Below are 13,955 nucleotides of genomic sequence, written 5' to 3'. Positions count from 1 at the left end.
AATTATTAAAATAGTGTCTGTTGGGGGGTAGGATGCCTTTTTTGTTTTCACTCAGGCCGTGTCGACGATGCGTGCTTTCATGTTCAGGCATCTCTCTTCCTCACACACACGGCAGGAGGAGGACAGCTGTTTACCTTGCTGCTTTGGATAACAAGACCAAACAAAGGAAACCCTATTAATTTTCACAATGGAGCCTTATTTCTGGAGCCGAAGGCCAGCAATCGTGTATTGTCCTGTTCTCTTGAGGAAGAGCTTTATCTGCTATTCATTGGAAGAGAGCATATTTTCTTCTTCACACTTGAAGAAAAGTGTTGTTTACCTCGGTGAGGACGTGCTGTGAAATGAAGAGTTCAAAAGAGGCATTGCTTCAACATTAGTTACTTGTGGTATAATATGTGGTATTTTCTTCCCACTGAGACAGGATTTTGAGTACAATGTCCTCCAGTATACCTCTCACTTCTCCTCTAGTGTGTACTCCTCAATTTAGCCTCCACTCCTGTCTAATCATCCCGATAGAGACAGACAGACATACATACAGGAAGACGGGTCTGGAGTGCACAGTCTACACCTGGGTAGAGCGCTGCTACCCGGTCCGAGGCCGACGGCTCCGACACTATACATTGGGTTACGGACAGTTCTTTTCATCAATTACTAGGGTACGCGCAGGGCATCACTAAATTGATCACTAACATTTTGAATCTGAGCCATTTGCTCGTGCTCTGCTGAGCAGTAGCCTACAGTGATATCTTACTAAGATCATAACATGGTGTCAGAAGTGCTTCAACCTCATCAAATATACCACAACATTGTCAGAGTCGACAGGAGAAATGATTTCACAGAAAATAATCTTTTTCCGGAGTTTAGAGTGACGAAAAGTAGCAAGTTAACACTTATCTCTCGTCATTGAACAGGCCAAGGCGGGGCTGTTGCTATGGATACTCACACAGCAGCAGAGCACATGCAACGCAAGCAGTGCAGGGAGGGGGAGGACAGACCGAGACGAGTAGCTAATGGATACTAACAAAGGAAGTTATTTCAGATTTTTGGGCTGGGTCTTTGTCATAAGAAATCGGACCTGGGTAGGGTAGGGTCTGAACGTCACAGGCATGGATTGGGCTTGTGCATTAAAATTAATGTTTGTGCAGGGCTCTTCACATGGGGCCCCTCCAGTCAGCCTGTCAAGTCAGCACTGTGTGTCTGTGTGCATGACCACGTTGCACGTGTGTGTGCCCAGCATGCCAGGTAGAGTGCCTGGGGTAGGGGTTATTCAATGCCAGGAGGAGGGGGGACAGGGACCGTGGCAACCAAGGGAGCCTCTGTGCTGCTCTGCTTGCCAGCCTCCTCAGTCTGTGTTCTCCTGCCGAGCCCCGGCCAGCCGCCACCTAAGCCCCTCTGCCGGTGCCACCTGGGGAAACAAGAGAAGGGGGGTGGGGAAGGAAGATATGGTGTCGCTCTGGGGCCCACTGAAGCTCTTCTCCTTGACGGACCTTGGGGGGTAGAGGGATCATGGAGGAGATGGTGTTACTTCTTGGCTTACCTAAGCCCCAATCATCTGACCGGGAGGGAAGCAGAGTATGAGAAGGGAGGCAGAGGGGGAGAAAGAGACGGGGGAGAATGGGCTGCTCTGGGGCCCACTCTGGGAATGGGGGGCAACCAGATGGCACAGTGCTCCTTGGTGCAGTGAGACTACATTGTGTTCACATTACCGTATTGAAATCCACTGCTGCCACGGACTGGAAAGTGCCTTGGGTTTTAGCTTGTCATCATGGCGGAAACGCAATCGATGCAGGGTTGAATGTAGAGCTGAAATGTAAAATATGTTTTAATGATCACTGTACTGAAAGGATTCGGTGGAGCCATCATTGCTACTCTATCGGAATCTGCTATTTTGTTTCTCCTTTTGAATAGCCTGAATCAATGCAACAGTGTTTGACTTTGCCCGTAAAAGCCCCTCTTTTCACATGGAGTCCATCTGCTATTCATCTTGATTATTACGCGGTTTCTTCCCCGTCACCCTTGGAAATCCACCAGCCCTCTGATGCTGCTGATCTACCTTTCCATTTTTACCTCCGCTTCATCTCCTGCCAAGTTTGCTCGCCTGACACTAAGGTACCAAGATGTCTGCTTGAAGAATTTCTGGAGTCCCTAATCCATGTGCTGCGTCAGAGAGGCAAGCTTGATGCATTATGAATAATATGAAATAAATGATGAAAAAGTTACCGAGATCTCGACACCTGTGCGCCCATCTGTGTTCAGCTAGCTAGATGCTTTGAACGTTTCATTTTTACGCCCTCCATATTTTTTTTTTACCACTACAGCAAGAGCCAGTTTTCCATGAAAGCACTGCCGTACGCTGAAATTGCCGCGCAGCAAGTGTAGCTGTGGCTTCAACGACGTCCTCAAACCATGTTTGAGTGTTCTGTTCACTTTTTTATCACATTTGAGTGCACCATTTTGAGTTAAGCAGTTTTCCCCTGATGAAGTGAATTTGAGAGCAGCCGCCTGTCAGAGGAAGTTAAAGGTTGGGGGTGAGACGGTTCGGGGAACAGGGATATACTCCTCCTCTTTTTTCACCACTTTAACTCTGAAATCCCTATCATTGGCTTTGGAGGTTCTGAGGCCTATAGGAATGGCTTAAAGCTTCCTGCTGCTGATATAGATATTGGATTGTGGACATATATTGGAAATTAATCCTCCAAGGCTCCTACCCTCCTACAACATTGTACCAACCTCCATTTGGAGCTATGGTTGGACCCCTGGGCCCTGTTGCTGGAATTGGAAGAGACAAAATTATAATATGACTGCACAGTGAGAGCACTTTAAATGAACATCCATCCGGTACAGTTTCATATTGTAAAGATGGAATTGATGGATGTGAAATTAACCCAAAGTAGCATACCTGCACATTTGCACAACAATGGTGTCACACAGGAAACGACTGTAAACCAAGTTTGAGCCCTAATCAAACAAATTACACGACCAAAAGTGCTCGTTGAACATTTAATTCCAAAATCATGGGCATTAATATGGAGTTGGTCCCCCCCTTTGCTGCAATAACAGCTTCCTCTCTTCTGGGAAGGCTTTCCACTAGATGTTGGAACATTGCTGCGAGGACTTGCTTCCATTCAGCCACAAGAGCATTAGTGAGCTCGGGCACTGATGTTGGACGATTAGGCCTGGCTCGCAGTCAGCATTCCAATTCATCCCAAAGGTGTTCAATGGGCTTGAGGTCAGGGCTCTGTGCAAGCCAGTCAAGTTCTTCCACACCAATCTCGACAAACCATTTCAGTATGGACCTCGCTTTGTGCACGGGAGCATTGTCATGGTGGAACAGGAAAGGGCCTTCCCTAAACTTTTGCCACACAATTAGAAGCACAGAATTGTCTAGAATTTCATTGTATGCTTTAGCATTAAGATTTCCTTTCACTGGAACTAAGGGGCCTAGCCCGAACCATGAAAAACAACCCCGGGCCATAATTCCCACTCCACCAAACTTTACAGTTGCCACTATGCATTGGGGCAGGTAGTGTTCTCCTGGCATCCACCAAACCCAGATTTGTTTGTCAGACTGACAGATGGTGAAGCATGATTCATCACTCCAGAGAACGCGTTTCCACTGCTCCAGAGTCGGCAAGCTTTACACCACTCCAGCTGACGCTTGGCACTGGGCATGGTGATCTTAGGCTTGTGTGCGGCTGATCGGCCATGGAAACCCATTTCATGAAGCTCCTGACGAATAGTTATTGTGCCAACATTGCTTCCAGAGGCAATTTGGAACTCGGTAGTGAGTCTTGCATCCAAGGACGGACGATTTTTATGCGCTTAAGCACTCGGCGGTCCCGTTCTGTGAGCTTGTGTGGCGTACCACTTTGCTGCTGAGCCGCTGTTGCTCCTAGACATTTTTCACTTCACAATAACAGCACTTACAGTTGAATGGGACATCTCTAGCAAGGTAGAAATTTGCTGAACTGACTTGTTGGAAAGGTGGCATCCTATGACGGTGCCATGTTGATTGAGCTCTTCAATAAGGCCATTCTTCTTCCAATGTTTGTCTATGGAGATTACATGGCTGTGTGCATGATTTTACACACCTGCCAGCAATGGGTGTGTACTGAAATAACCGAATCCACTAATTTGAAGGGGTGTCCACATACTTTTGGTGATGTAGTGTACCACTCAGGGGAGATGTATGATGCCCCCCCCCCCATGTTTACATTGATTATTGACTTGAATATAAACCAACCCGTCATCAGTTAACCCTATCAACCTTTCCAAATGTCCTATTGGGAGGCGCTTCCAAAATACATCATCACTGTCAACCTGATAAAGAGGCGGTCACTGGGAGTGAATAGAGCTTCGATTAATGATCATCACTGTCTCCTTTGAAGATGTAATTATCAGAGCTGTCAGAGTGAGCGATCACCACGCATTCCAAGGCAGAGATCTTGGGATGTACTGCTGAACACACAGAACCCATGAAATTCACTGTGCAGCCTTTCTCAGGTTGTTGCTCAACACCGTCGACTGTGTGTTGATGAAAAGCATCATGGGGCCGGGTTTTTCATTGGATGACTGTTTGAAGGATCGACGTGTCAACCCATCCTTCACATCACAGAGCCATTTCCTAAGCAGCCGCCCGAGCTCCTCTTTCATATCCTCTCCGGGGACGAGGGAATGCTTTTCCACGCTGTCATTTCGCAAATCACATGTCCAGGTTCGCCTGCAAACAGCCCCCCAACGTAATGGAACATGGACCTGGGTCTCTGCAGCCAAATATGGAACAGCAGCCTATTTAACAACGGCAGGACGAGTGACAGTTGTTTGTGAGGAACGCGTGACAGGCATTACTCCATGTCCCCTATAAAGCTGATTGGAATCATATATATTACAGAGTGGTGGAACATTAAGTCCTCTGGTGACATTGCCAGTAATATGAAAGTTCTTGCGATAAAAGGAATATTGATTAAAACAATGTGCTGTGTGTTATGTTGTGTTTTTTCTGTCTGTGTAGAGAACAAGCTCTTGAGGCCCATCGATGGTGCTCATTTGGTGTGCAGCTTGAAGCCTCACCCTGCTCTAGCTCCTGCCATGCACCTCTTCCCCCAGAACATGCTGGTGTCTGGAGATGAGAACATCCCTGGGGTTACGCCCTCCCCTACAGGTAAGACTACAGTGGAAACCGCATGCCAGTGCTTCCCTCATACAGTTAACATTGTTGTTATTTGCAGTAGGCGGCCCATTGTCAAGCTATGTCACGTCTCAATATATGTGATGTTGTAACTTGGCGGGCCAATATATTTTTAGGATTTCCGCACACCAACTAACAAAACATCAAACCGGAAAACAAAAATAAAAACTGATTAACAAAAATAAAACTACCGCCAGTTCCTTTGTTAATCCAGTAATGCATTTGCTTACCTTAGTTCAAACTAATTTTAAAGGCTTTTGTAATGTAATCGTCTGCTGAATTTATAGAAATATTTGACTGAAAAACACCTCAGTAAAGCCATTTGAAAGAATCCCATAGTTCAATCTGGAGGTAATCCTTCAACCACTTAGCACCGTCTCCAAATTGAAAAAACGAATCAGAGGGGCTGGGAATGTAAACATTTAATAGACAATCAGCTGCTCTCATTTGGGCTTTAATCGAAAGTCACACTCAAAATGGAATGATTTGAAATGCGTTCTCCATTCGGGCCACTGTTCGACAGCGGGAGGATTTCGCGACAGCGTTCCAATTTCATATTTTGTGACGTAGGTAGTTGTCTTCACAGGATTTCTCAAGGTGGCTTTCTCTCAAAACACACTTTTTAAAAATCATCCTCCAAAGTTGAAATGTTGCGTAAAACCAAGTTTATACAAGGATGTACAGTAATGCCGTTTGACAGTGTGGGGTTTATTATAAGATGAGTCCGTTGAAGGTTTTCGGTAGCTTAATCCTCTATTTCCTGCTCTGGGTCTATAAGCATGCCGACCTACAGTAAGCTGCCACTGTCTGGATGTTGGACCTGCATTTAGTTCATTCACATTCGTTGCCTCTTTGTACTGCTGACGAGTATAATCACCCGAGATTTGGCGTCTAAGGTGTTTGAAAAGAGGTGATTGCTGTAGTACACGGCGGCAAGCAGCTTCACTGACAATCACAGCTTATCCATTGTCCCTCATACTTAAAAAAAACGAGTGTTTTACACCCAATATGGATCCACATTCCAGACAGAATCCGAGTTGTGAGATCTTAGGCACTGATACTCAGGCCAATCTCATAAATAGTTCAGGACCGACTCTGTTGGCTTAGTTCAATCGATGGGCAAGTGATTCAGCTGTAGCTGTGGTGCGTATGCAGCTATCCGTGGCAAAGTAAACTCTTTAGAAACGCATTAAAGAATAAAGCTGTGGGTCCACACTACAGTCGTGGCCAAAAGTTGAGAATGACACCAATATTAATTTTCACAGTCTGCTGCCTCAGTTTTTATGATGGCAATTTTCATATACTCCAGAATGTTTTGAAGAGTGATCAGATGAATTGCAATTAATTGCAAAGTCCCTATTTGCCATGCAAATGAACTGAATCCCCCAAAAACATTTCCACTGCATTTCAGCACTGCCACAAAAGGACCAACTGACATCATGTCAGTGATTCTCTCGTTAACATAGGTGTGAGTGTTGACGAGGACAAGGCCGGAGATAACTCTGTCATGCTGATTGAGTTTGAATAACAGACTGGAAGCTTCAAAAGGAGGGTGGTGCTTGGAATCATTGTTTTTCCTCTGCCAACCATGGTTACCAGCAAGGAAACCTGTGCCATCATCATTGCTTTGCACAAAAAGGTCTTCACAAGCAAGGATATTGCTGCCAATAAGATTGCACCTAAATCAACCATTTATCGGATCATCAAGAACTTCAAGGAGAGCGGTTCAATTGTTATGAAGAAGACTTCAGGGCGCCCAAGAAAGTCCAGAAGCGCCAGGAGCATCTCCTAAAGTTGATTCAGCTGCGGATCGGGGCACCATCAGTACAGAGCTTGCTCAGGAATGGCAGCAGGCAGGTGTGAGTGCACAGTGAGGCGAAGACTTTTGGAGGATGGCCTTGTGTCAAGAAGGGCAGGAAAGAAGCCACTTCTCTTCAGGGAAAAACATCAGGGACAGACTGATATTCTGCAAAAGGTACAGGGATTGGACTGCTGAGGACTGGGGTAAAGTCATTTTCTCTGATGAATCCCCTTTCCGATTGTTTGGGGCATCCGGAAAAAAGCTTGTCTGGGGAAGACAAGGTGAGCACTACCATCAGTCCTGTGTCATGCCAACAGTAAAGCATCCTGAGACCATTCATGTATGGGGTTGCTTCTCAACCAAGGGAGTGGGCTAACTTACAATTTTGCCTAAGAACACAAATAATGAATAAAGAATGGTACCAACACATCCTCCGAGAGCAACTTCTCCCAACCATCCAGGAACAGTTTGGTGACGAACAATGCCCTTTACCGCATGATGGAGCACCTTGACAAAAAAAGGCAAAAGTGGCTCGGGGAACAAAACATCGATGTTTTGGGTCCATGGCCAGGAAACTCCCCAGACCTTAATCCCATTGAGAACTTGTGGTCAATCCTCAAGAGGCAGGTGGACAAACAAAACCCCACAAACTACAATCATTGATTCTGCAAGAATGGGCTGCCATCAGTCAGGATGTGGACCAGAAGTTCAGGGCGCCCAAGAAAGTCCAGAAGCGCCAGGAGCATCTCCTAAAGTTGAGATGCTGCCAGCTAGCCTACTTCAGCAGTACTGTATCATTTTTAATAATTTTAGTCAATAAGATTCTTGCTACGTAAGCTTAACTTTCTGAACATTCGAGACGTGTAGTCCACTTGTCATTCCAATCTCCTTGCATTAGCGTAGCCTCTTCTGTAGCCTGTCAACTATGTGTCTGTCTATCCCTGTTCTCTCCTCTCTGCACAGACCATACAAACGCTCCACACCGCGTGGCCGCTGCCACCCTAATCTGGTGGTCCCAGCGCGCACGACCCACGTGGAGTTCCAGGTCTCCGGTAGCCTCTGGAACTGCCGATCTGCAGCCAACAAGGCAGAGTTCATCTCAGCCTATGCCTCCCTCCAGTCCCTCGACTTCTTGGCACTGACAGAAACATGGATCACCACAGATAACACTGCTACTCCTACTGCTCTCTCTTCGTCCGCCCACGTGTTCTCGCACACCCCGAGAGCTTCTGGTCAGCGGGGTGGTGGCATAGGGATCCTTATCTCTCCCATGTGGTCATTCTCTCTTTCTCCCCTTACCCATCTGTCTATCGCCTCCTTTGAATTTCATGCTGTCACAGTTACCAGCCCTTTCAAGCTTAACATCCTTATCATTTATCGCCCTCCAGGTCCCCTCGGAGAGTTCATCAATGAGCTTGATGCCTTGATAAGCTCCTTTCCTGAGGACGGCTCACCTCTCACAGTTCTGGGCGACTTTAACCTCCCCACGTCTACCTTTGACTCATTCCTCTCTGCCTCCTTCTTTCCACTCCTCTCTCTTTTGACCTCACCCTCTCACCTTCCCCCCTACTCACAAGGCAGGCAATACGCTCGACCTCATCTTTACTAGATGCTGTTCTTCCACTAACCTCATTGCAACTCCCCTCCAAGTCTCCGACCACTACCTTGTATCCTTTTCCCTCTCGCTCTCATCCAACACTTCCCACACTGCCCCTACTCGGATGGTATCGCGCCGTCCCAACCTTCGCTCTCTCTCCCCCGCTACTCTCTCCTCTTCCATCCTATCATCTCTTCCCTCTGCTCAAACCTTCTCCAACCTATCTCCTGATTCTGCCTCCTCAACCCTCCTCTCCTCCCTTTCTGCATCCTTTGACTCTCTATGTCCCCTATCTTCCAGGCCGGCTCGGTCCTCCCCTCCCGCTCCGTGGCTTGACGACTCAATGCGAGCTCACAGAACAGGGCTCCGGAAGGCCGAGCGGAAATGGAGGAAAACTCGCCTCCCTGCGGACCTGGCATCCTTTCACTCCCTCCTCTCTACATTTTCCTCCTCTGTCTCTGCTGCTAAAGCCACTTTCTACCACTCTAAATTCCAAGCATCTGCCTCTAACCCTAGGAAGCTCTTTGCCACATTCTCCTCCCTCCTGAATCCTCCTCCCCTCCCCCCTCCTCCCTCTCTGCAGATGACTTCGTCAACCATTTTGAAAAGAAGATCGACGACATCCGATCCTCGTTTGCTAAGTCAAACAACACCGCTGGTTCTGCTCACACTGCCCTACCCTGTGCTCTGACCTCTTTCTCCCCTCTCTCCAGATGAAATCTCGCGTCTTGTGACGGCCGGCCGCCCAACAACCTGCCCGCTCGACCCTATCCCCTCCTCTCTTCTCCAGACCATTTCCGGAGACCTTCTCCCTTACCTCACCTCGCTCATCAACTTATCCCTGACCGCTGGCTACGTCCCTTCCGTCTTCAAGAGAGCGAGAGTTGCACCCCTTCTGAAAAAACCTACACTCGATCCCTCCGATGTCAACAACTACAGACCAGTATCCCTTCTTTCTTTTCTCTCCAAAACTCTTGAACGTGCCGTCCTTGGTCAGCTCTCCCGCTATCTCTCTCAGAATGACCTTCTTGATCCAAATCAGTCAGGTTTCAAGACTAGTCATTCAACTGAGACTGCTCTTCTCTGTATCACGGAGGCGCTCCGCACCGCTAAAGCTAACTCTCTCTCCTCTGCTCTCATCCTTCTAGACCTATCGGCTGCCTTCGATACTGTGAACCATCAGATCCTCCTCTCCACCCTCTCCGAGTTGGGCATCTCCGATGGCCCACGCTTGGTTGCGTCCTACCTGACAGGTCGCTCCTACCAGGTGGCGTGGCGAGAATCTGTCTCCTCACCACGCGCTCTCACCACTGGTGTCCCCAGGGCTCTGTTCTAGGCCCTCTCCTATTCTCGCTATACACCAAGTCACTTGGCTCTGTCATAACCTCACATGGTCTCTCCTATCATTGCTATGCAGACGACACACAATTAATCTTCTCCTTTCCCCCTTCTGATGACCAGGTGGCGAATCGCATCTCTGCATGTCTGGCAGACATATCAGTGTGGATGACGGATCACCACCTCAAGCTGAACTTCGGCAAGACGGAGCTGCTCTTCCTCCCGGGGAAGGACTGCCCGTTCCATGATCTCGCCATCACGGTTGACAACTCCATTGTGTCCTCCTCCCAGAGCGCTAAGAACCTTGGCGTGATCCTGGACAACAAACTGTCGTTCTCAACTAACATCAAGGCGGTGGCCCGTTCCTGTAGGTTCATGCTCTACAACATCCAGAGTACGACCCTGCCTCACACAGGAAGCGGCGCAGGTCCTAATCCAGGCACTTGTCATCTCCCGTCTGGATTACTGCAACTCGCTGTTGGCTGGGCTCCCTGCCTGTGCCATTAAACCCCTACAACTCATCCAGAATGCCGCAGCCCATCTAGTGTTCAACCTTCCCAAGTTCTCTCACGTCACCCCACTCCTCCGCTCTCTCCACTGGCTTCCAGTTGAAGCTCGCATCCGCTACAAGACCATGGTGCTTTTCCTTGGGAACGGCACCTCAGTACCTCCAGGCTCTGATCAGGCCCTACACCCAAATAAGGGCACTGCGTTCATCCACCTCTGGCCTGCTCGCCTCCCTACCACTGAGGAAGTACAGTTCCCGCTCAGCTCAGTCAAAACTGTTCGCTGCTCTGGCTCCCCAATGGTGGAACAAACTCCCTCACGACGCCAGGACAGCGGAGTCAATCACCACCTTCCGGAGACACCTGAAACCCCACCTCTTTAAGGAATACCTAGGATAGGATAAAGTAATCCTTCTCACCCCCCCTTAAAATACTTAGATGCACTATTGTAAAGTGGTTGTTCCACTGGATGTCATAAGGTGAATGCACCAATTTGTAAGTCGCTCTGGATAAGAGCGTCTGCTAAATGACTTAAATGTAAATGTAAATGTAAGTTAATTGGCAGCATGCCAGGGCGGTTTGCAGAGGTCTTGAAAAAGAAGGGTCAACACTGCAAATATTGACTCTTTGCATCAACTTCATATAATTGTCAATAAAAGCCTTTGACACTTATGAAATGCTTGTAATTATCCTTCAGTATTCCATAGTAACATCTGACAAAAATATCTAAAGCAAACTTTGACACAATATTAATTTTAATTCTCAAAACTTTTGGCCACAACTGTATACTTTGCACATAGGACATCAGGGCATGCTCTGTCTTATCAATGAGATGTACTGTTTTGTGTACCAGTTCAACAGTGCAGATACCCTAGCATTGGAGTCCTTCAGACCGAGAACAAACAAGTTTCAAATAAACCCCAAACATCCATTTTGTGAACATGAGCATGAGGACCGACAGACTTAATTGTACATGAAGTCAGCTGTCAACAGGAACTTCATTAAACATGATTAAAACAGATTAAAATGGAGAGTCACTGTTACACTTGGTTCCATGTAGCTACAGTTAACTGCCAAAACAAAGGAAACACTTGAGTTATATATTGAAAGCAGGTGCTTCCACACAGGTGTGGTTTTTGAGTTAATTAAGCAATTAACATCCCATCATACTTTGAGTCATGTATACAAATGTTCAGTTGTCCATTATGTTGGCTACCAAGAGGTCTCAGTGACTTCGAAAGAGGGGTCTCAAAGGAGCATAGGAGGTTTAAAGTACCAGCATAAATTAACTTTTTTTAAACTGAAAGACAATGCCTGGAGCTTTCCCATTTATGTCGCACAATGATTTAAGTCAATAAGTCACTTTTGTCAAAGTATATACAGTGCTCAAAAAAATAAAGATGCAAAAAATATATATATATTCGATGAGAGTCTACCACCTGCAGACTGGTCTTGAAAAGTGACTGTCGCCTACGAGCTTCTCCCCTTACTCACTTTTAATCTCCCCTCCCCACTACACTTTTCTGTGACCAAATGCAGCTTTCTTATTTCACATCACAGGTGGCTCACTAGACTGCGCTTCCTGTTGGTTCACTAGACTTTGAACATCGACAAGGCTAGATATCTAATGTCATAGGATACTTGAAAAAACAAAGTGTAAGGCTGAGGCTATATTGTTCATTTGATTGCACCATATCTAATTATTTTTCAAGCATTGTAATGTATTGTCATATTATAATGATCATAACGTTATACTGTATTATATAAAATTGTGAATGATACAATTGCCCATCAAAGTAGCTTCAGAAAACTTTATTAGAATCTACTGGGGAAATGTGTTTTGCGGCAATCTCCATTAACACAAATATATATATATGTGTATATATATGTGAGAATAGCCCCCGGGCCAAAACAGTTTAACTCCAGGGGAGGTGTGAGGAAAATCATGCTTTTAGCACCCCTGTGTGTAGGTTTGGGGGAATTGTCTAACGTCTGTTGAGAGGTCTGTGCAGTGCGCACATTGGGTCGAACTTTGTGTCGTTTAAAAAAAAATCATAACCTACCATGCTGTTTTGCCAAGTATCTTGGCCTATAAAGTGCATTCAAAGTAAGACACGATACTCAAGTAGTTAGCTAGCAAAACGGTGTCGCTAACGCCTGCTGTGTACCAGACTAGCTGGCTAAAAAGTGTCTTCTGTGGGGTTTATCGGCGGCTGACTTCCAACGTCTTTAACTTCTTTATTAACTGTACTGAAGCGCCCCTGCCTCCCGCCTGTCCTAGCTTCTTCTTCCACGAGGTTTACGGGCGTTTGGCATCCAATAAATGTTGCATTACCGCCACCTACAAGGCTGGAGTAATAACTCCCTTATACCTTGCTTGAAAAAAATAATAAACAAATACCCTACCATCTACTACACTCACCCTACTCCACTATTTTAATTTATTAAGTCCTTCAAAATTCAAAAGGCACTCGCACATCTGAGCAATTATTTTTACAGGTGCATGGCAACTTTTCCAATGTCATATCACGCACACGCAAATACCTCTTTGTAGCTGCCACCACAACCTCTATTTTCTGTGACCTACGTTCCACCCCTGCAGGACTGTTGATAACCATTGCTGTAAATGTTAAAATCCAATCTTACTGAAACATATTACTTGTTGGCCTACCCCTCTGTACTGGTACAGATCTACTACTCACACCACTCCTCTCAGGATCCCTCCCCTTTGACCCATATTCCTCTACTTTCTTCACTGCCTCCTACTGTCAGACTCATCTTTTTCCTGACCCTTGGTGCAAACCTCGGGATCCAGGAACTTCAGCACACCTACCACCTCTGATACTTTGACCTCATTCACTTCCATTTCTCCTCCTGTCTTCATCTCATTCACCTTTCTACCATTACACTTTCTACCATTCTTCTTTAACAAACCCTTTTTCCCGCCATTTTTCACTGACTCAAGCTCACCCTCTTCCTCCCTCTCTCTATTTGACCTCCTCTGCTTCTTTTTCCCTCCATTCCTCCTCTATATTCCAAGTATAACTCTCCTTTTGATAATTCTGCACTTCTCCTGACATACACCTTGTTCTTGCATTGTCAAGGGACACCATTCAACCAGCTGTCAAAATATCTGTACAATCAGCACTGACCCCTCGGGATGTTGCGCTCAACAGTGCATCCCCTAAGTGGGGACTTCGGTCAAAGATATCTAACTCCTTCCCAATCCCAATTTGTGAACAGGTATAGGTAGCCTGCATCATTTTTCGGAGGTGAAACCTAAACGAGCATCGCTGCTCTAGAACAGGAATTACGTTGAAATAGGGGCTGCATTGCCTTTTTAAATGGTGTGTGTGTATTGAAGTAATATTTATTATATAGTCTATATTATATACAGTATATACCTCATGTGACCTATAATAAGACTATGTATTCATATGACAAAGTCTATTAAAAATGTTTATCGGACTCCATAAAGATGTTTTAGCAATATGCAAGTAACTATAATTGAGTTATGGAAATAGG

At 46.2% G+C, this 13,955-nt stretch overlaps 1 protein-coding gene across 2 annotated transcripts in view; it reads left to right on the top strand.

Moving 5' to 3' along the window:
• nphp4 (nephronophthisis 4) overlaps window positions 1–13,955 on the top strand; it is a 218,076-nt gene that overhangs the window by 50,010 nt on the left and 154,111 nt on the right. For both annotated transcript variants that reach the window (XM_046365548.1, XM_046365547.1), the window contains exon 5: window positions 5,012–5,161. In XM_046365548.1, coding sequence (XP_046221504.1) covers window positions 5,012–5,161 — 150 coding nt within the window. The remainder of the gene's footprint in view (window positions 1–5,011; window positions 5,162–13,955) is intronic.

This window comes from Oncorhynchus gorbuscha, linkage group LG10 (assembly GCF_021184085.1).
Source record: "Oncorhynchus gorbuscha isolate QuinsamMale2020 ecotype Even-year linkage group LG10, OgorEven_v1.0, whole genome shotgun sequence".
NCBI classification, from domain to species: domain Eukaryota; kingdom Metazoa; phylum Chordata; class Actinopteri; order Salmoniformes; family Salmonidae; genus Oncorhynchus; species Oncorhynchus gorbuscha.
This window is presented reverse-complemented; position numbering and strand designations above follow the sequence as displayed.